This window comes from Merops nubicus, unplaced genomic scaffold, assembly GCF_000691845.1.
Source record: "Merops nubicus isolate BGI_N331 unplaced genomic scaffold, ASM69184v1 scaffold4788, whole genome shotgun sequence".
Lineage (NCBI taxonomy): Eukaryota > Metazoa > Chordata > Aves > Coraciiformes > Meropidae > Merops > Merops nubicus.
In genome coordinates, this window is record NW_008623500.1 from 20515 (window position 1) to 42931 (window position 22417).

The 22417-nt window shown below is 36.8% G+C and overlaps 1 protein-coding gene across 1 annotated transcript in view; it reads left to right on the top strand.

The window, feature by feature from the left end:
• The window catches only part of RGS7 (regulator of G-protein signaling 7), an 83510-nt gene that overhangs the window by 20389 nt on the left and 40704 nt on the right, over positions 1-22417 (top strand). Inside the window, exons 3-4 of the mRNA XM_008945073.1 lie at positions 9055-9106; positions 20503-20567. Coding sequence (XP_008943321.1) covers positions 9055-9106; positions 20503-20567 — 117 coding nt within the window. The remainder of the gene's footprint in view (positions 1-9054; positions 9107-20502; positions 20568-22417) is intronic.

The window sequence follows — 22417 nt, forward strand, 5'->3', positions numbered from 1 at the left end:
GAATAGCAGGCTAGAAGTTTGCAGAGCAATACCACCTATGACTTGAAACAAATATATTTGCACAGTGTCTGGTTCTGTATTCTAGAGAAGGAGTTAACTTTGCTTCCCATGTGCCACATTTGACAATGGTTGATTGTGTCCTGTATTGCTCTTCCCATTAGGTAATCTTCCTGGTAGATATCACCAACTCCTGCCAAAATGTCTTCCCTAGATATTTGTTGCTTTGAAATTATATGATTATTATCACTATGAAACTTATGATATAAATACCATAAGTTGGGTAATCCTGCTCTGTTAGTTCTAACTGCATTAAAATACATAAAAATAGTGTCTGGTGGAAAAAAGTCTGTTGTCTTCAAGATGTTAAAGTCTAAGTTTTCTCTTAAGCAATGTTTAAATAAGAAGCTATCAAGAATAAAATAAATCTGAGATTGGGGTATTTAAAATTCAGAAGAAAACTGTGACACGTTGGAGACCAATCATAGGCTGAAACATTGTATTAGATTAATTGCTGTTCAATACTGGCATAAGTATTTTGGTTTGAGTTCTGTAGACCCACATAAGGGAAGAAAATTGTTCATATTTAGTCTAAAACAAAATCTTTGAGTGAATATAATTAAATACATACAGCACAGTCTGTCAAGAAAGAGAAAGATTATCGCATACATATGTACAATAACAGCATATTTTCATATGTAGATCCTGTGGATTGTACAGTGAAAAAAAAAAAAAAGAAATAATAACCCTGTCCTTTAGCAGGACAGTAAGTTACTTGTATATGGGTAACTCAAAGGCCAGTCACTCCAGACCTTTTCCCCAGATCCACAGTTACCTTTGATCCTGGAGAGAGGATTTGAAGGAAAAGGTTTCCTCCTCATGGTGCTTCGTATTCCCCAGTGTTCAGTATAAAGAAGAGGGAGGTGGCATATGGCTGAAAGGGCTTACTGCTGAGAGAAAGGCATTGTTGTGGTTGTGAGGCAAGTGGAAAGAAATCATGGAAAGGTAGAGGCTCCAGTTCTTGGCTTATCTCCACATAAGCAGTGGCCAGAATGACAAAATATCTGAGGACTTAATTTTGCAGAGAATATGACTTATTTACAGGAGTGCTGGTCATTGATTTCTGCACAGCTACAGGCCTGCTTTTATCTTAAATATGGGAAATGAGCACCTGTGCTAGCATGGTAATTCAGCTGAAGGAAAGTATAAATTAGAATTAGCTGCACCGTGAACAACTGAGAGTATTGCAGGGTTTGCAAGTTAAGGATTTGGCATCTGTTTGACATGCATATGAAGTAAGATAATTTCCTCAAGTGTTGTTCAGTATATAACTGCAGTATTTTTGTTGTTTGTTACTCTATGGTACCTTTTGCATTGCTATTCCTGTGCTAACACAGTTAAAACAATGCAAATTTAGCTGTTAATGTATAATATGAGGAAAAAATGACAGTGGCATCGTACTGTTAACTGGAGTTGTAACAGCAAAAGTTATGACATTACAATTCCACATTTGCCACCAAAATAAAGCTAATAAAAAAGCTGTTACTGGAGCTGTTAAATTGGAAGATGAAAATAACATACTCCACGGGGAGGAAAGTTTGACTGTGAATGTGTGAAGTGTGCACTAGAATAGTTGTGCAGGTGCTTTGGAAATAGGACCCCCTGAGTACTGGACAAGATTCACAAATGTCTGGATATTTTAATAGAAAGAGAAAACTATGCACCTGCCAACACTAAAAAGTTCAGAAGCTGTCCCTGCAGAGACATCTGTCTGCAATACAAAGATGTGACCTACAAGAAATAGGCTAGCTACAATAATTTTCTCCATGCACTTGATTTTTTGTTTTCCAAAGGCATATTCCCTCCTGATGGTAAAATTACTTCCAGTTTGTTTTAAACAACCTTCTGTTTTATAGAAATAGCTAGAAGCAGTGAAAACTGTGCTTCATTTGTGCAAATGCCCTTTTACAGGCAAAATTATACTCTTTCAGTTATTACTCCTGCCATCAGGAAGGCTGTAAAATTGTAGTTATCTCTGCTTTTTTAAATAATATGGCCTTAGAAATTTAAAAAAAAAAATAAAAAAAATTATTCCACATCATTCTTTGACCTACTCAGGTATAATTACGTTAGTTTCTGTTATGAAAATCTAATTCAAACGAAATGGATCTAAATATTAATTGCCTTACTCAGAGAGAAAATTTATTAGTCTTAATAAGGCAAAGCAGAAAATTCAGAGTTAGTGATACTTTCTGAACCATCCTGAACAGCTGCATTGCCCTTTCCTGCTAATTTAAGCCTGGGACCAAAGAGCAGGCTGAATATCTGCTAACCACCCTTCTCTACCTGAGAGCAGATAGGTATGAGGAACCCAAACAAGAAAAGCAGGGTGCACCTTAGAAAACAGATCTTCCAGGGATTACTTGCTAAGACTTTTCATCCACATAAGTGATAATATGTCCATCCTGGTGAGGAATGCCTGATACACCCTATCAGCTGGTAAACTTCTTTAATAGTCTCCCATGGAGAGATATCATGATTTCTTCTACGAGTTGCACATGCATATGAAGTGTATCAATGCTCATAGTGAAAAATAGCATTTCCTAGTATCTTTTGGTTTTAAAGAAACTGTTCAGATACTTGAGGCTATTGCTTATCACGCTTCCATTTTATGATGAAACTACTTCTTGATTTAAGGTAAATTAGTTTTCAAGGATGTAGTTTAGGTTCTGCTGTTGTTTTACAGTTTTCAAGATGAAGGGCATAAATAGCTGAGAGAAAGTGTGCAAATAGGAACACTGCTGTGAAAGCATGAGTCTGGTGAAAATAGCAACAAAACTGATGGATTTTGTCAAGATGTAATTTCACTTGTGATGTCTTCTCCTGTTCTACCACTGGGACCACTTTCTTGACAAATGCATTAAACCTGTCTGGCCTTCTTTTTCCATGCTTAAACTGGGGATAAAAATATATTGCAAACACTTCAACAATCTTGGAATATCTTTGCTTTGCTGTAAAATATTGTAGAGCATGAAGTGTTGTGCATCCACGTATCTCAGGTGGAATTATACTGCCTCTCACATCTCATTGAGTCGGCTTTGCTCATTTAGCTACATCTTGGCTCAGGTCTGGGCCAGCCTCTGGCCATCCTGAATACCGAGGCTGCAGATGAACACAGCTCTCTAGCCACTTCCCACAGCCCTGCTGGATCATATACTCTACCTTGAGGGAAGGATTCTACTGGAAGATAGATTTTAGAAATAAAAAAAGAAGCAAGTTATCTCAGCCAGAATTTGGCACATTTTATTTGGCAGTTGCAGGTGCAAGGACTCATTCATTGTCTCTTCAGCTCTGCCTCAGCATATATAGGTTCTGTTTAGGTTTCAAAGAGGGGGAAAAATAATTTCAAAAGCAGGTGTCTTTCTGACTGTCTTATCAGTGTCCTTTTTTAACGCCCTATTCAGGCATGCTTTCCCCTCACACACTGCTTTCTGTGCTCATTCCATTTTCAGGTTAGAAAAGAGGAGTCACAGAGCCAAAGTCTTTAATGTATTTAAACTTCCTCAACGTCTCCTGTAATAGTTCTGAGCTAACTGTGGAGCACTACTTCCTGGCATTCTTCCTCTGTGGGCTTGACAGTGCTAGGCCAGCAATCTAACCCTTTTCTTTTACCAGAAGATCATTTGAGCCTATTGCAAAGAATATAAAATTGAACACCTCTGAATTCTGCCATCCATCATGCAAGGCATCTGAGATCGTGTAGAACTATATTTCAGTAAAGACTTGATCTCTGCTGTTTATAAAGACTCCCTGGTGTCTGTGAGAAGAATAGCAGTAATATGCAAAGGAAGGTTTATGAGTGATTTGAATATTCCTCCCCCATCCCAGTAATTACATTTTAAAAGATTTCATGGAGCGGTGCAGCTTCGGAAACAACAATTCTTTTCTTATTACTATCAACAAGAGGTAGCTGAAAGATGCTTAATGATTTCCCTCTTCAGTAATACAGTTTAATGCACAGAAATTAATCATGTTTTATAAAAGCTGATAAGCAACACTGATTTTTACAAGTGGCTGTTTCATTAGCTCAGATATTATTATTGATTAATTTTATGGTAGGGCCCAAGCAGATCTATTTGTTTTATCACAGGATTGCTCATGATACATAGCAGCCACTGCTGCCAATTTGTTTAGTGTGGAATATGTGCTATATTACAGGTTTGTTTTTTTTTTTTTTATATGGCTTTATTAACAAGAGGATTACGGATTTCTGTGGCCAAAGTTTACATAATGATATTAGTCTATAATGCGAGAGAATCCGTATGCATTTGTGTGTCTAAAACCAGTTTTCCATTAATGGCAGAGATCCTTGTAACAACCTGTTTTGTTCTGAAAGCCTAAATGGCTCTGTGATCATGTATGCAGTGCTAGGTCAGCCTTATATCTCTAGCTGTTGACTTGTACTGGCTACTTATTCAAATTACAGATACCATTAAACAGAGTGCCTTAAAAGTGTACTGAATAAAAACTGGCAGCATTATTTCTGCCTGAGCTGATAAACAGTACTTGACTTTGCCCAAACCGTTCTACCACCCACTCTCCTTCCGGCTATAAGTGGGATGTCATGGCAAAATGACAAATGTTCCCTATTTAATACTTATTCATGATGAACTGCTTCACATTTCCTTATAAGGAAAAGTAAAATTCTTAAGTATTATAATTCCTTCAGGTTTTCTACATTACACAGAAAAAGCCTTGATATTTCATAATCTTCTCTTTGAAAATGGTAGAGTTGAGTTACAACGCTTTATACCACATCCATAATTCTGCTGGGGTAAATCCTCACTTGTGTATGCAGGGTTTCTAGGTCATTAAATAAGGCACATAGATTGAATAATGCTTGTGCCATAGGGATATGTGATATTACAAGGGATGTTAGACTTCTTCAGTAGTGTACTTGGGATATGTGAGTTGTAACAGTTAAACCAAGCTATCTTTGTATAGTCATGCACAGAGAAGATAATTTGCATGGGCAGAGCTTCCTTGCATTGCTGCGGGAGTTTTTTAAAAGTCCAGATGAGAGCAAGCAGCTTGCTCATTTGCACAAACCTCCTATTCTATTTCTGACCTCACTGCATGACACTGGGGATCTTCTTATGAGACTCTTCTTACTTCCCAGTCTTTCCTTATTGAACAAGGAAAAGAAAGTCATTATTGAACCTCTTCCCCCAGCCTTCATATATAACCCCTCTAGCAAATTCTTCTAAGGGATTATTAAATATCTGGACTGTAAAATTGTGTGGAGACTTTTGAAATGGAAGTGGAAAGATGTTAACTTAGCACATACATTTTAGTCACACATTATGTAATTAAACTATTTGGGGTCTGTAACATCTAGTCAACAAAGTAAACTTCAGAATCCATTTGTTAGAAAATCAGGTTCTTGGCATCAAAGTTTCCAAGGGTTTCTGTCTGAGACTTTATGCAAACTTGATGTTACCTTGCATGACTGTAGAGGTTAGGACAATAAATCTCTGTGCAGGTAGGAGCCCATGAGGCATTGAGACTGAGGAGGACCGCAGCTGAGTGTGGTGGGATTATACTATGAATAATCCAAATTTTAGTAACCTTTAGCTTTTAAGGATTCAGAAATGGATAGTGTATTACAATTGTTCAATCTAGACATGAGATCTAGAAAGAATAGAACAAAAATTTTCAGCTTTTCCCCTTTTCTGAAAAAGGTAGATCTTCCCCTCACTCTAGTCTTTTGAGGCTCCTCTGCCTTATGTTCCAAAGGTTACTTGAATGAGTGTTTTTTTCTGTGTGTAACTTTATCTTCAGGTAACTTGCATTGCTTTGAGCATCATGCAGATCATCCAATACTTTTGATAACTCCGGCCAGTTAGGTACTGGCTATTATAGACAGTTAGAGGAGAAAGGGAAGTATCAGAGCAAAAATTTTGTCATAATATTTACACATGCATATAGCTCACAGTGCTGAGGAATGAGAAGTCATTCTTAGTTTGTTGAGGCTTTTTTGTTTTCTACAAATAAGCACAGTTTACCTACATGAAAACTCAGTAATTCCTTAAGTGGTCTGTGCTCAATTTTATCAGGCCTCTAAACTGAACTGTCTGATCTCATACAAATATTTCTCTTCCTGTTTTTTTTCTTTTTTTTTTTTTTTCCCCCCTTGTACTTTAACCTGTAGGCCTATCTTCGTGTTAAAGTTAATTTTATGGATGTTTGCATAGCTGATTGCAGGCAGACTTGAACTTTGTTCCCACTGGCAGCTAGCTGGCTGGAGCCCAGCTCTGGCTATTGCAGTGCTTGAGCTGAGGAGCTGTATTTCTCAGCAGGTCCCATTAAATGCATCTGAGCACCACGCAGGCAGGCTCATAGCTTGATGTTCAGAGGCAGGTTGTGTCTGCCCAGTTCAGAGCACCAGCAAGGAGAACTCATGCCTGTGTGTCGTTCCCTGGGCAGAAAGGCTCTTACCTGACCACCTTCTCCCTCCCGGAGCAAGCAAGGAAGGCGTTTAATTATCTTCTGTACTTATCTACACTAACTGTTATTTGAACTCCTTTCTCATGTCATAATGTTTGCCTTTTGCTGGAGTTTCTTTTTGGCTTACCTTATAAACCCTTTTCTTATGACTATGTGTCTTGCTAATTAAAACTCATGTTCTGTTTTAACTTTTCTGCTTTTAACTCCAGAGACATGGAGCCTTAGACACATCATTAGTATCATATGCATTAATTTGTGCTTTTTCCATGATCTATTTTTCTTGTTTAGTAGATTGAAGATTGCCATTATGGGTACCCTGGCCTGTAACTACATTTTCTCTCTATAGGTACCTGGATGTTTAGTATGATTGCTTTCAATAACTGTCATCCCCCTTCCATCTCTTTGCCCCTCAGTTTACTTTCTGAAGACACCTCCTCTGCCTTTTGTAGATATGGTGCTTAAGGACATGGTTTAGCAGTGGACTTGGCTGAGTTAGGTCAATGTTTGTACTCGATGATCTTAATGGCCTTTTCCAACCTAAATGATTCTATGACTCTCTGAGCTTGCTAACCCTCATACCGCTCTGCTCGTCTTTGCAGAATGCCAGTCTTATCCTGAAGTCACTTTCATTTGAAGTAATACACACCTGCAAAGTCTTGGTCAGGTATTTTCTAATGGAACAAAACCTATTTTATCGGTTCCCTGGAAAGCTTTGTTCAGCTTTGGAAAGTAATAAAGTGTCCTTGGAGCACTTTCACGCTTCACAGAGTTGGTCTGAACCGAGTGCCTCTGTTAGATGCAGGTGCTGCTATTGTCACACGTTCTCATCCTTCAGAAAAGCCTTGGCTACCTATGCCTCCTACTGACCTAAAGTGACATGTCACAACATTGAAGATCCTGCCTCTTCCTGTATTCTATTTAGTGGCCACACTCCCTCCACCACTGATACTCCCCCCTAAATAAAATATGAGCCTCAGCCAGTTTCAGCTCAGGAGCTGCCTGAGTGGATATAGTTTCTATGTATGTAGAGTTATCTTACTACATCTTTTTTTTCCTGAAGCTCAGCTTGGACGAGTAAACACAGGTTGAAGTTACTCTTTGCAGAAAAATTATGTACTTATGCTTTTCTTCTTGGGCTTCTCCCGAGATACACTTCATGCCCCTAAGCAAAGACTGTTTTTCCTCCTCGAGTTTGAAAATTATACTTAAATGCTGGTGACCCTATGCTTTATGTAATTGAACTTGTTACATTATTTTTGTATCTTCTTGCGTCTCCAAGATTTACTGAGTGCTGCTATTAATTTTTTAGGGGTTCCTCTTCTTTCTATTTGTACTTATACAGGTCACTTCGATTTTAGTGCCACTGTGAAGGAATAGTTGGTTGGAGAAAGACTTATTGCTGCTCCATTACAGAGCACAAACATCTTACAAGAAACACATCTCAGCCTTTGAATTTAGCTTGTGATAGTTTCTCTTTTACCCTTTAACTCATTGCTGTTGCTTGATAAATAACAAATTCTATATCACTCCTAATAAAATTGATGGGTCATTGTTGCAATAGAGATTTTTCACAAAATATATTTCACCTGACAATAGGTCTGAATGTGTCACTCTTCAGCCCTGTTGGTTTTCAGATTAACATTAAAACAGTCTTGAGGGACAGCAAGAGTGGTTTCCATTTTTGCAGCTGAGAGATGTTTGAGAAAAAACAGTAAGAAACTGAAAGCAATTTCCCCCCCTCCCCAAAGAAGCACCTGTGTTTTGAAATAGCATTCAGACCAGTTCACATATTACTTAAATCAACTGCGCAAATAAAATATAATTATCTCTGTCTGTATAACCATTTACATTTTAACAAAATTACTATTTTTAAAATTATTTGTATGAAAAATGCCTATATAATCTTAGATTCTTCATTGGGTTGAAGTGAATTATCTTATCAGTACATTTAGAAGTTTAATAAGCATATTATTATTGAACTAGTTATTGATAATTTTATTGGCTTTCCATTAAAAAACTCCATATTTTAAATCACAATTGGTAAACAATTAGAAAAAAAATAGACTTCAACAAATTAATAGAACTTTGATAACTTTGCAAAGATAGGTTATGCTTAGTGCCACTTTTAAACAAATAACTCCTAGGAATGAGTACTGAATATTAATATATATTAATATAAATGCTCCAAAGTCAAGAACTGTATGTACCCAAATATATCTTCAGGCTTTTTACTTTCTTAAGCTGATTCTTCAGGACATGTGAGAGGTATGTTGCTAAGGAAGATGAAAAAGACAGTACCTAACCATGTGAGTTTTGTTACCTTAACTATATGAATAAAAAGAATACTTTGTTCTTTTTCAATGCCTTTCTGACACTAGTGCAATAAACAAGCATACAAATGTAATTTTCTGCTTTGATGACTATTTTCAAGTTAACACTAACAGATCTATCACAAATGTAAATTGGCTCTGAAAGCCAGTATCAATCCAAGGACTGTATAATGTTTGCATTCTCTAACTTGAGTTCACTACTTTTTTGTTTTGTCTATAGACACCCTATTTTTGGCCATCAAATTGTTGGGAGCCGGAAAACACAGACTATGGTCAGTGTAGAAATCTTTACTATTTCTTTTGAGAATTATGTATTATATGAATGAACACAACATTACAGTCTGTCTTGTTTAATCATCCCACTTTTAAAAACATATGTCATGTAATTCCTGTGCAAGATTTGCTGATACTGAAATGAATGTGTTATTTGTCATTGCTTCTTGCAAAGTTTATTAAAAGTTTATTAAAGTTAGATTTGGAGTTGATTTGGGGTGGGGGAGAAGGAGAGAGTGAAGCCTCAAAACTCATCAAAGCCTACATTGCCATTTATATCTTCTGTTTGCTCCAGAAAGTGTAATTATTTACAGTGGTGAAGTCTCACTGAAGCAGAAGACTCTACCGTTGGTTGTGCAATAGTAATTCTCAGATTGAGACCCAAAGATGTGTCCGGTTTAGATCTCTTATTTCTGGTATACACCATGTGGAAGATTATTTATTATGGAAACTAATACCATTCTAATATGAATTATATTAGAAAATATCTTGCTTATTTTGCTGTTTCTTGGGGTTTTATTAATAAATTATACATTGTAATTACAGATGTATGCTTAGACAGGAAAATCTGGAGATAATAGATAATAAACTATTTAAAAAAAAAAAAAATTATAACTGAAGATAGGTGCCTCTGTTTACCAAACAGTGACCTAATTTTTAAAGGAAATGGATTATCTATGAGCAGTCTCCTGTTCATTCTAATCCAGACTGTAAGTACTCAGCTCACCTGAAAACCAGGTCATTTATCCTGGTAACTAAGCATGTATGTGATACTTTAGCTTTTCAAAACTCACTCTGAGAGTCTCTTTACAGCTTTTTGGAAATGTAGATGCATGTTCACTTGTAATATGGATTCAGTCTCAGCCCTTGAGAGCTGAAGACCACAGGGAGGTTTGGTTCCAACAGATGCTTCCTTCCTTTCCAAAGCAGACACAGTTTAATTTCACAATTTCAAGCTGAGACTCTCAGCAGAGCTGTGTGCCTTCAAGGTAGAATTTGAAAATGGTGACAGTTTCCTCATCCTATAGATGGAGAAAAATGTTCATCTTTCTTTAAAATACTGAGATGTGAAGATGTCCACCAACTAGTTAATGAAAGCTACAAAGAAGGAGTAGTTCATACCACACCTCGGTGATTAGCCACTCTGTATGAGGAAATTAGTCGCTGAAGAAGAGATGCTTGACTTACCACTTATTACAATGTTTTTTTCCTTTTCTTGAAAGTGTTACTTGCTTTTCTCAGAGGGGCACTTCAGTATAGTCTTCTAATACATTAAAGATCAGAAAATAATTTACTATGGTTGTAAGAGACTTTGAGTTGTTCAGCTATAGTGTGTAGTACATTACAAGGGGGATTTTAATAAATAAATGTATGCTTAACACGTCTGAACTGAGATCAGGTTGAGAAAGTTTCTATTAATATCCTTTAATCTAAGTCAGGAGACACTAATTTTCAGGTGTGTCACCAGAATTGGCTAGAACATTCAAAGGAAAAGAAAAATTTTAATAAAACTTTTCAATAGTGTTCATATTAGGTTAGCATCTTCCCAGACCCAGAAATTAGCATTTGCCTTGTTGCCCAAAGATTTATTTTTTTTTTCCCAATACCTTTCTATGAATATAAAGAGAGGGTAGATTAGGGGAGACTGAATACAGCTGCTTGCAAAAAGAATCGCATAACTGTTGTAAACAATAGTTATCAGAGAAATATCGAAAAACAAACTAGATAATATTCAAGAATCTTAACAAAAAATCTAAAGTAGGATTCACGGTTTGACTCTAGTAAAGGATAAATTCCACCTCAAATACACTCCAGTTGAGTTCTGCAGATTTTCACAGTATTTCTGTTACTTTCTAGAAAACACAATAAATATAATTTGTTATTACGGATATGCAAATGTATTTTGTACTTATAATTTTTTATGATGCTTCCATTTTCATGGTTTTGTTCTGAATAAGCTTGAAATTGCACCTCCTAAAACTAATGACTGTGGCAGGCATTAGGGGTCTCTCAACACCAGCAAGGAGTAGGCTTTCTCTGTAATCTTTATCAAGAAGAAAACCACTTTCTTTGACATTGACCTAATTTTCCAAGTCTTTGAAAACATGCTACAATTTTATTTTAATTTAAAAATTACTCCCAACCATTTACCATTACTCACCCATAGCTGGGCTACTGTCCAGAATATAACATACTGCCAGGAAAATAATTAATCTGAAACTAGAAATTAAATGAGACTGAGATACTGCATGTGCTACTTTATTACTAGGGCTGACACAGAAACATAATCTTTACATCTTTGTATAATATGTTAATATCTTCTCAAAAATATAATTTCTTGTTCTATATAAGCTTGTAATATCAAATATTTTCATTTAAAAAGATGTATCTGAAGAAAATATGAAGAAAAAAGACATTAAAACAGTCTCCCAAAATATCAAGAAGCCTCAGACTCATTCTTATAATAAAGCTAGAGTGCACTGCTATGTCTTGGTGGCAAAAAGAAGGCTCAGATTAATTTATTACATGTCAAAGTGAAACCATGTGGCCTTTGGTTTTGACTATAATTATCAAAATATTGACCATCTGATAGTTCTGAGGTTGCCAAGAAATTGTTAACTTTAAAAAGTGATGAAAATCTCCCTCTTTTTTTTTTCTTGAAAATCATGCTATAAGAGACCTTAGGAATGAAGCCTCAAATTTCAATTAACTTTTTAAAAGACAGATTCTTATGTTCTGTCTGTTGAAGCTGTTCATTTTAATGCCATATGCCTTGGTGATCACCTCTGTGGGACATGTTCTTCTATGTAGAATCCCATTGCTTACAGTGGGATTTTTTAAATTAAAAGATGTATGCATATTAACAATCATTTTTATTGTTGTTATTATTTTTAAGGCCAATGTAGTTCAAATCACCTTGTGTTTCCTGTGAACTAAGTCATGTTCCTGAATTATAATTTGGTTTTGTAACAAATAGATTTGGATCTCAGTTTAGAAAACTGGCTCTGGAAATGAACGCAACTAAAGGTTGAGCATGTGACCTACCTGCAGTCATCTCCTTTCTTACACATGTAATTTTGTAACTGAGAGAAGTTTTTTTTTCAGCAAATTAAGAACTGTTCATGTCATTAAGAATTAATTAAATATGCAGACTTGTTAAGTCCATTGCATCTCAGAAAGGGGAAACATAATGCTGCATATGAAATTGTTATTCCATATGCATTCAGCCTCAGTTCTCATGGGATCTATCAAGTTCTCTTGGTGGTTTAGTGACTCACAGCTGTTACAAGTTCAAGGATTTGTTTCTTACTGTTGTCTTTTTTTAATGAGTTAAATAAGAAAAATGAACAATTAGGTGAAAATTCTGTCCACAACAAAAATAGCAATTAGTTCTCTATTTGAAAAGCTCAAGCCTAAGCAAATAAATACCATGACTATGTTCAATGTGAGAGGCTGATGAGAGTTTCAGATATACAAGGTATGAGGAATTAGTAACCTTTACTCATTTTCTCTAGTGCACTTTTGTTGATCGTTAGACACAAAAGCATCTGTGACATAGAGATCTTTTCTTATAGTTAACTGCATATTAAAAAAAAAAGTATGTTCAGAGGAGAGACAGAATAAAATTTTGGTAGTACCACAATCACAGTGTCAAGGAGGTTTGGACTAATACAGGAAGACAACAGTCAACTGCATTGATGGAGTTGCAAGAGGATGCTGTTTCAGCAGCATGTGCATTTCTCCCAAATGAGTTAAAAATGGAGGAGGATTGCAGAATCTTGGTACATTATGGAGAACACAGTAAATAACTGACAATGCAACATGAGTTTAAGAGCACGTGACTGTGTGGTGCTTAATGATGCTAAATGAGACTATTTTTCTATATATTCAAAGCAGATTCTTAAATTATGCTGCTGTGAAGAAGGACAAGATTTGAAAATGTATCTATTTTCAGTAGCTTTGCAGGTAAAGTCACATGTGTAAAGGCAACCTTCTAAGAGATTCTAGTACTTAGAGGGGGGGAAAAAAAAGCGCAGCCTTAATTAATTGCTCCTTATAAAAGTGTAAGCTCCCTGTCTGGATAAGGGCTGCATAGAAACTTCTGTGGCAGTTCTATAGATATTCATGACTCTGTTATCCAGTCTGAGTTACACTAAAATAAGGAAACCATCTACTTTTGCTACATGAAAGCTGTTTTCTCATAGCTGTTGTTCTCCAGCATTTTTATGAAAGCAAAAGCCTCTCCTTTTTAAATCTTCTTGATAATCAGTTAACAAGTTGGTGTGGACAAAGCTTCCTTCCTAATCATACCTTCTTATCACTTAAGAGATAACAGAATGAACTGACAAAAAGACCTCTACGTTCAGCCTCTGCTGCTCTGTTCTGAACACAAGCCGTCGCACCTGGCTCATCTACATCTCCTCTGCCAAACTTGCAGTCACACTAAAGTGCACAAAAAGTTTTTGCAGTCATGTATCATCTTTTTCACATATGGAAATTATTCATATAATTTTCTTTCTAGAGTTTGTTGCCTGCTTATTTTACATGCCTAGCTTCAAATCCCTGCCTAGCTTCAAATCCCTGTATGAAAATTTGGTAAGTTCAGGAATTTTCTCTCTCCTTCGTCTTGCCACATCTTTTTTTTCTGGAATAACTGGCTAGAAGGAGAACTGTGGAGAAGTGTGCATTATGTACTCTCTTTGCTCAAATACTCAGGCAGGATTCCCTTGGCAACAGTTATTAGTAAGTGATATGTGTTTGAGAAATATCAAGGCCTATTGCTTACCTGAACTCTGCTGGAAAACTTCATGTGCTCAGCATTTCTGGAAATCTATCCATAAATGTATGTCAGTAGCTTGGGGTAAAACTGGTAGCAGAGTAACATTTTCTTTGATATAATTTGTCAGATATGAATAAAAATGTATTTGTTAAAATTTATACCATGAAAATGAGGGGAAATTTACCAATATAGTGTAAATACTTTCTGAAGAGCTCTACAGTTCTATAAGCTTGAATAATGATGTCCAGTTCCCATTTTTTCAACAGCTAGTGTCAGTCAGAGTACATCAGCAGTGACTTCTGAAAGCAATCCTCTTAGGTCCTTAATAGAGATCCCTCCTTCGAGGATTTGTCTCCAAGTGTCTCAAAATTTGTGGGACTTTTAGGTGTAGTAAGAACCATATTCTTTCCACCAGACTCAAGCAGTGTACTGAACTGTTGCTAAGACTGGGTTGTGGTTCCTTAGTGAGTGACTTTGCTTTGAGAAACTATGTACATAGAATTATGTTGACTAAGATCTTGGTGACAGGACTGTGAGGAGTACAGTCTATCAAGGAGAATAGTCCCTCAAGAAAATATGGCTGGAACCAGTGCTTGCTGTGCATAAAAATTTAATCTGGGCAGACCAGAATCAAACAAGCTTTAGGAAAGAGACTTGCATTGGTAGAAAGATGGAAGAGGTGACCTACAAGTGTTTACCGCTCTGTATCCTGTTATATTTCTCTGCAGAGCTACATAATTCATTCATTAGGTGTTATCTCTGTCATATAAATGCTGAAAAGAAAGTCTCACTTCAACAAGCATGTCCTGAATTTTGTTCTGGTCCTTGCTAATTCTGACATTGACAAACCACTGCAGCAAGGGCTCTGTAAGAAGGAGGCATTTCCTGAAAATGTTTTCCAGTCAGCTCACGACTTTGGTTTTGTACTTACCTGGTTTTTCATTTCCATGAATGTTTAACTATTTCTGTAATACGTTTAGTGTGAAAAATGTGTTTGGCCAATGTGTTTGTATGCATATGCATGAAAAGGTAACTGACCCAAGCACATATTTTCTGTAGTATTATTTTAAAAGCATTGCTTTAAAAACATTGATAGTCTGCATCTAGGTCCCCTATAAATAGAGATAATATTTCCTATCAGAATAAGTTTTGAGATTTACAAACGTAACCCGCAATTTGCAGAATTGCTTCCAAATCACTGTGTTGAGTAAAGTAAATAGATATGTCTGTTTCATTAGTGATATGGAAATTAAAGCCTCCAGTCCATGAAGGGAATAGTGACAACAAATGTGGTTTTTTTTTTTGTAATCATGCACTATCTTGCCACTGATAGCCTTTTGCCTTGCCAACTTTGTCAAGTAATGGCCACCTTCCGATGCCATCTCTGTACCTGATTTTTGCAGTTTAGGAGTCTCCATTACATCTTAGAGCCTTCAGAGAAGGTAGAAAGCTGCTTTTTTTTTTTTTTTTTTTTGTGCCAAAGCAGAGCGTTATTTTCTTGGGTGCAAATTGTAAGCATTTTGATAACATCAAGAAGCCTAAAATAATTAAATGGATGCAATTTTAAATCAGATTGTACAACAAGATATTCTTTACCTGATCCTATAGTTTATGTAGCTTGGGTGAGCTCTCTTACATTCCTGTTTTGTCACTCTCGAGAACTGTCCCAGGCTATCATCTGAGAACTTTCATGTCTTGAAGATGAATTTGCCTTTTTCTAATTCTTGAACTCTCTGGTAGTTCAAAATTTGCTTTCTTGCCCTTGGTTTATGTAAGAATGTTCTCTATCTGTCTGAATTTAAAATAAAGCTGCATTCCTTAAATGTTATCGAAATAGTGTGATCAAATAATTTGATTGTGACCTATTCGTCCACCTAAAATTTGTCATCTTTTTTATAAGACTAAGTGAAACTCAATAGCTGTTGCAAAAGAGCAAAAATAAGTTGTTTTTTTTTTTTTTTTTTTTTAGTAAAAGCAAAGATGGACTAATGACTCTCCTGTAATTCTCCATCCGATGCAGGCACTCACATATGGAGGGAGAACTTCTGTGTGCCCACAGGGCAGTTGGAAACCCTCAGAACTTGCAGTACTTTTTATTTTCTTTGCTCTTTAAATACTGACTAGGCATATACACACTGATTCTGAAATCAGAACTTTGACTCACAGAGAGTATAAATTTAATCCATCCTCAGTGAAGATAATGAGTGTTCACTGAGTTACACCCACCACCTGGGCTGAATCAGGCTGTAACACCACTGGCACTGGGACAATTATGTAAGGAGTTTAAGTTTGTGTACATGGTGGTGGATGTGTAGGTGGCATTATCTGTGGTCTTCAGAAGCCCAGTTGAACTTCCACTGAATTTAGCTGAGGCTTTTTTTCTCTGTCATGGTGAGAGGGAAGATTTAGCCCCTGTTTAGCAATAGACTTAGATTCCCCTTTTTAACTTTTGGGTGAAAGCTCTGTTGGGTTTTTTTTGTTTGCTTGTTTGTTTGTTTTCAGTAAGTGTGTGTAATATAATGTGTACTCAGTCCAGTTTCTTGATTCTAGAATGAAACTTGTCATTATGACTGATTTTGTTTAAAGAAAAAACATACAGAAAGCATTCTTAGGAGCTTTCAAGTACAAGTGAATAGTCAAGAGCAGGAAATACAGGTAGGCAACCATGAAAATGGGTTATTTTGGGTGTAACAGTTTAAAAAGTTGCAAGAGGGAAAACCCAGACAACCCTCTTCACGCAACTCACTCTAGAACACTTTGCAATCTCACTTGAAGCTCTCACGTTGCCCACATTCTATGAGTGCCTGAACAGAATTTTCAAGAGCGAGTAGTCCGTATTTACTGCACAGCTACCAAAGTGAGTTTTAGTACTGTTTGTGGTTCAAATGCCCATTTATAAACATCACTGACCATCTTCCATTATGAAATATTCTGTATTAATATTGCCTTTTAAATTACTGGTAAATCTGTTTTCTCATGATAATCAGTCATTTCTAAAGCTCAAGCTATAGCATCTAATATATAAATCACTTTAGTGGAGGCAATTATGTTGATTGCAAAATCCATCAGAATACACTGGCTCTAAAAATAAGAGTGTATGTGGCAGTCTGTATTTAGCAAACTGAGGTTATTAATCAGACCCTGTTCCTTGCATATAATTCATCCTTATGTTAAGCAGTTTTCAGCATCCTTGTTAGGGAGTGGCAAGAGTGGGCAGCTCTGCAAGGGGAAGGTAAGCAAGAACTGAGGGTGGGAACAGTACAGGCAGGAGCAATGTCCTTCCTGACAAAGCCTCAAGCGACCAGAAGGTCCAAGGTCAAGCCAGAAAGCCAGGGCAGCATTGGAAAGTGACAGGGCTGATTAGAGGTATATCTACAATGTAGGTCAAGCTGGGGCTAGGGGAAGTAGCTGGGCTTAGGGCCAGCTCTTGAGTGCAGCGGTCCTCAGTAGAGACGCGGCTGGGCTGCTCAGGGATATTACAGCTCCTCAGTATACTGAGGGCCCTGACCAGGACCTTTGTGGAGGTAGATAAACAGAGAACTATGTAGAGAAACAGAAGAGCTTTTAGTTGGAGACCTTTCTTGCAGATTGTACTTCTGAATGAAGCTGTAAAAGCACTGAAAACTTGTACAAACCATGGAGTTATAAAATCAGACACTCTAATGCTCTGAAATGCTGAGGGCTGGTGACTCTGCTTTGAGAGTGAAACTGACTGACATCCTCTCAAGATGCTCAGGGTCAGGCTACAAGACACATGCAGTTACTTCACATGTGGGCACACATACTTTTTGTGCACAGGAGTGGTACTTGTGAAACCATATTTCTGATCTCATTGCTATAGAAGTCAGGAGAATGAAACCTCATTTCTTTGTGTCTTCAAATGTTCTGGCTGAAAATGAGGGCGATTTTCACATTCTTCTTTGCTTTCCAATGTGGTAGTGAATTTTGTTACAGGCAAGCCAAAGAATATAATAACAAGAGTGTAAACTGGTGAGCTCAAATTCCTGAGCTGCTGCCAGCTTCTACTGTGACTGCAAGTAGCTCTTAAACAGATCTTCAAACAGGCACTTCTATAACAAGGATGTAATTGTTAGCACATAGCAATGGCAGTAAACTCAGTTAAAGAGTAGAATTGCCCTTCAGGACTATTTTGTTTTACACTAGTGGATGTGTTGTATTTCCCAAATAAATCTAAATCCTAAATCTTTCTTGGGCATATTCTGCCTTATCCACACTGACACGTAGAAACATTTCTGAAGGCCACAGGTATTATAACCTTTAGACTCCTGGAGAGAAGGGGATCTAGATATTCCGCAGAAAAAAAGGTCTAAAGGTGGTCTTTGATGTTTTTGAGGCTTGGCTAAGACGTGGTCATAATGAAAACCACACATTTTTACATGGGTTATTTGCTATGGAATTGCAGCTAAAAGGGTCATTAAAAGAAACCTCCAGGGAAAATACTGCAATACAGTCACACAGTGAAGACAAGAGTTTTCTTAGAGACAGTATTAAACTAATAGTGTGGCAAGCTCTCCTGCTACTGGCGATTGTTTTGCCATTGTTGAGCATTCTGTGATCTGAAGATGCTCTTTGGTGGGTTTTGTTTGCTGTCTTTTTTTTTTTTCCTTTGTTGGTTCGTTGGTTTGTTTTTTTTTTCTGTTCAGATGGTATTAGACTAGTTAAACTAGACAAAATTTGACCACTGTAATTCTTAGAACTGTCTACACATTTCTATTAAATATGCATTTTCGTGTTAATATTTTCAAGGGGTTTCGGGATTTTTTTTCTTGTTCAATTAAATAGCCAATTTTGAAGGAAAAGAGAGAAATGCTTCATTGTAAAAGGAGCTAAATGATAAAGTACATCTCTCTCCTCAGTATTCTCTTACTGCTGCACTGATTGTGGATGTGACCTAGATACAAATGGTCCAGAATTCATCTCCTCATCTTTTTGTGTCTTTTCAGTATGCATGCCAATGCATTATTGTAAGTGTATGCTAATATTAAAGTGCATGAAACTGAGGCTATAGAAACTGTTTTGTCTGCTATACTTGGTGTGTGATGTGGATTTTTAACTGTATTTTTAGATTTTGTATACACAGAAATTGCTTTGGGAGAATATAATAGTATACTGGAGAAAGACACCGTGGCTTCTTATGGGAGTGAAAAATGAAAAAAATATGAAAGAAAATAGACCAAATAGCACACATAAAATGGGGGGGGGAGGGAACACAAAAACTGCATTAAAATGTAACTTCATTTTACATCAAGTAACACCTGTAACCGCAGCTGGAGTTATTGCAAGTGCTTATCATCATTTCCACTGAAAAAGCATCCACTGGATTGGGTTTGCATGTATTTTCAGGTAACTCGTCAGAAAAACGCTTCCATGGAGTTGCAAAATATAATTGGTTTAACTATCTTAATTTCAGTGCTGTGATGAGCACTTCCTTTTTTTCCTAGCGATTCCAGGAGTTAGATTCCTGAGTTTATTCCTCTTTGCTCCTGTAGTGGAAAAACTGGAAGCCAGGAAGCAGGAACATTCCTAACTACAATCAGAAAATATGGATCAGCTCTTTTTGCTGGTCGCAGAGACTGTGGCTAAGTTAAGGTTTTCTTACCTACACTGATCAAAAGATTCCTCCACCTCACACATGCGAATGTGCTCTGACGTAATGAAGTGGATAAATACTGCACAAGGAATTGTGCTACATTCATTGTCTTACTGATTGGGGAAGCTGTACTATCTTCAGAGTTGATATGAACTATATGTTGCTAAATAAAATCAGTTGGAAATTTACTTCATTCAAGGGTAATGGAGTGCATAAAGAATTTGGGATCAAGCAATGTGAGGCAAAACACTGTGCTGTTTGTGTAGTTTTAAGTTTCATTCGTTTTCATCCCTGCATCCTTTCAGTATTTAGCTGTTGGTTTAACTGTCAGTATGGCATTTTATTAGTTGAAATTCTGCTCTGTCTGAATGAAGTGAAGGCAGAAAGCTCTGCTGAAGGATTTTGGATCTAGATAATAAATGAAAGGATATTTTTTCTCATATCTATTCCATTATACATATTTTTTTTCCTCACGTTATTGCAGACTAATCTGTATGAGACTTGAATTTTATCTGGCATTAATTTTAAATTAAAATCTTCTTAGGCTGAAATTTTGTGATTTCAAAATATTAAGTAAAACTAAATAAAACCACGTATACAGGCTTAAAAACCTTTTTGACTAATATCACAGCAGCTCCTGATAAAACTTGTACATATTATGAGTTATACACCCAGATTTTAAAAAAATGTTTTTGCCATTTTTTCATTAATGTGCTAGTTCCCTGGCCATAAAACAATCTCATCCCAAGTATCTCATGCATTTTATATATGATGTCTGTTGCATAAAGCAGATTTCATAATTATTCAATGAATCTCTGTATCTGACCCATTGTTTTAATTACAATACTGGTAGCATTGATCCTGTATTTAAAGCTAATTAGAATAGGCAATGTAAACAAACAAAAATGTAAACAAACAAATCTAGCAGTAAAATAGAGAAGAAGCCTCTAGATTTCTGGTGTGCTGTAAGATAGCAAATTCTGTGTTATCTTATTCTGTTCCAGCCGTTTACCTGTGTAAGAGGACAATGCAAAACAAAGCAAGGCTAGAGCTAGCAGACTATGAAGCTGTAAGTACCTGTGGAAAAGTAAATTTCTCTGCTGGGCCTAATGAGCATGCGAAATAATGTTAAACATGAGAACTATAGGCATTATGCATGAAAATTTATTAGCTACCCACTTCTGCCAGCATGTGGGGCTGACAGTGCTCAGTAGAACATTAATGCTGTTTGAGAGATTGTAGTGAAGGCTAGCTGGGCAAAAATTGAGATTTTGGTCCATCTCTAGTCTTACTCTGCTCAGATTGCCATGCCAGGATCAGAAATAGCTGTCCACAAACCCAGATACACCATGAGTGTTTGAAAGGAATTGTGTCCTATACCATGCAAGGTTTGAATGAAGGATCTCTGGCAATGTTTTCAAAAGCACTTGGTAACTGTAGAAATACAAATCCAATTCTTTAAAGTGATGCTGGCACTCGAGCCTTTGTCCCATGAGTTAGACAGACGCAAAGAGGGTCAGAGCAAAGGGACTTCCCCCTCCCTGGAAGGTGTTCTGTGCCCCAGGCAAGGTAAGATAATTGGGGCCAGCAAAAGCTGGAAAAAGAGAGAGGTTGATTAGCTGATGAAGATGGCACTCACTAGGGAGAGTGCCTTGAATTCCATCCCTATGCCCCCAAAAGTTCCTGAATTTTTTATGAAAATGTCAAGAAAATTCATGAACATCCCTGGCTCTGTGCTGAAAGCTGTCCAGCTGTGCTACTGTGACAGGATGGCAGGATCGTCAGCCCGGCCTCTCAACATGGCAAATACTCCAGCCGCAGCACCATGCCGACACGCTCTATTGCGTCCTCTGGCACAAACTTGCTTTTCAGTGTACTGCACTGTGGGGTATGCATAATTTTATACTTACACGCATTAGAAAATTCACCTCCATTATACAATCCACGAGACCCTTTACTGGTATCAGCAAGATCTCTAGAAAACCTCCTCTTCGCTCTGCAGTCTTCATTTTCAGTAAGTATGTCACAGAGGTACATTTGCAATGCATAAAAATATAGTTAAGGCAAGACCTTTTGTTAGGAAGTTTACAGTTTTTCAATATGTCTTTTAGTCTCAGTAAAAGCAGTGCACAAAAGCAACTGGGGTCTTTTTGGAGGAAGATATGTGCCTCAGCCTTCTCCATGTTAACAAACTGCATACTGCTGCCATGTGGGCTGGATAGAGATTGGAAAAACTCTGTTACAGACAGTAAAGCTGTTCCAGCATCACTAGAAGAAAGGATTTTGCTAAGATTATACAAATCATCTTCCTGTTATTAGTAGTAGGCTGTAAGATATACGCATTTCCTGCACAGTTTTGAAGAATTGTAGTCTGCATTTTTCAAAAATGAGGATAGCTGTTGAGTAATTGAAAGATTCCTATACTTCCAATATGTTGATAGCTTCTTATTATAGTATTTTAAATAAATTGATAGGCAAACAACTCTGCTCAATGCAAACATTTTGTATACATGAATGACGGGAATCGTCATATGGATTGTTGACTGTGGAAAGCACTGTTGTTACCTTTCAGTATTAGGTTCAAAACAAGAATGTTTCTTTGTGTTATTACAGAATTACTTAGCCAGCACCCAGTATATAAAAAAGCTTTAGAAATCCCATGTTCTGCTGAAGGTTTCATCCACTCGTGTCATCAGAGTTTAAAAATTAAAATAATTGGGGCATTTAAAAGTAGATAGTTCTAGTATTCTATCCAGTTTGGTGTCAAGAAAAGACTTTATATTGGATACAGTAAGGTAGGTTTACATTGACACAGATATCATGACTTGTGTTACATCATGGGGGAGGGAAATGAGGGAAAAATAAAAAGCTATAAATTGTCAATATCTTACAGCCTAATCCACTAAATTTGCAATGTAT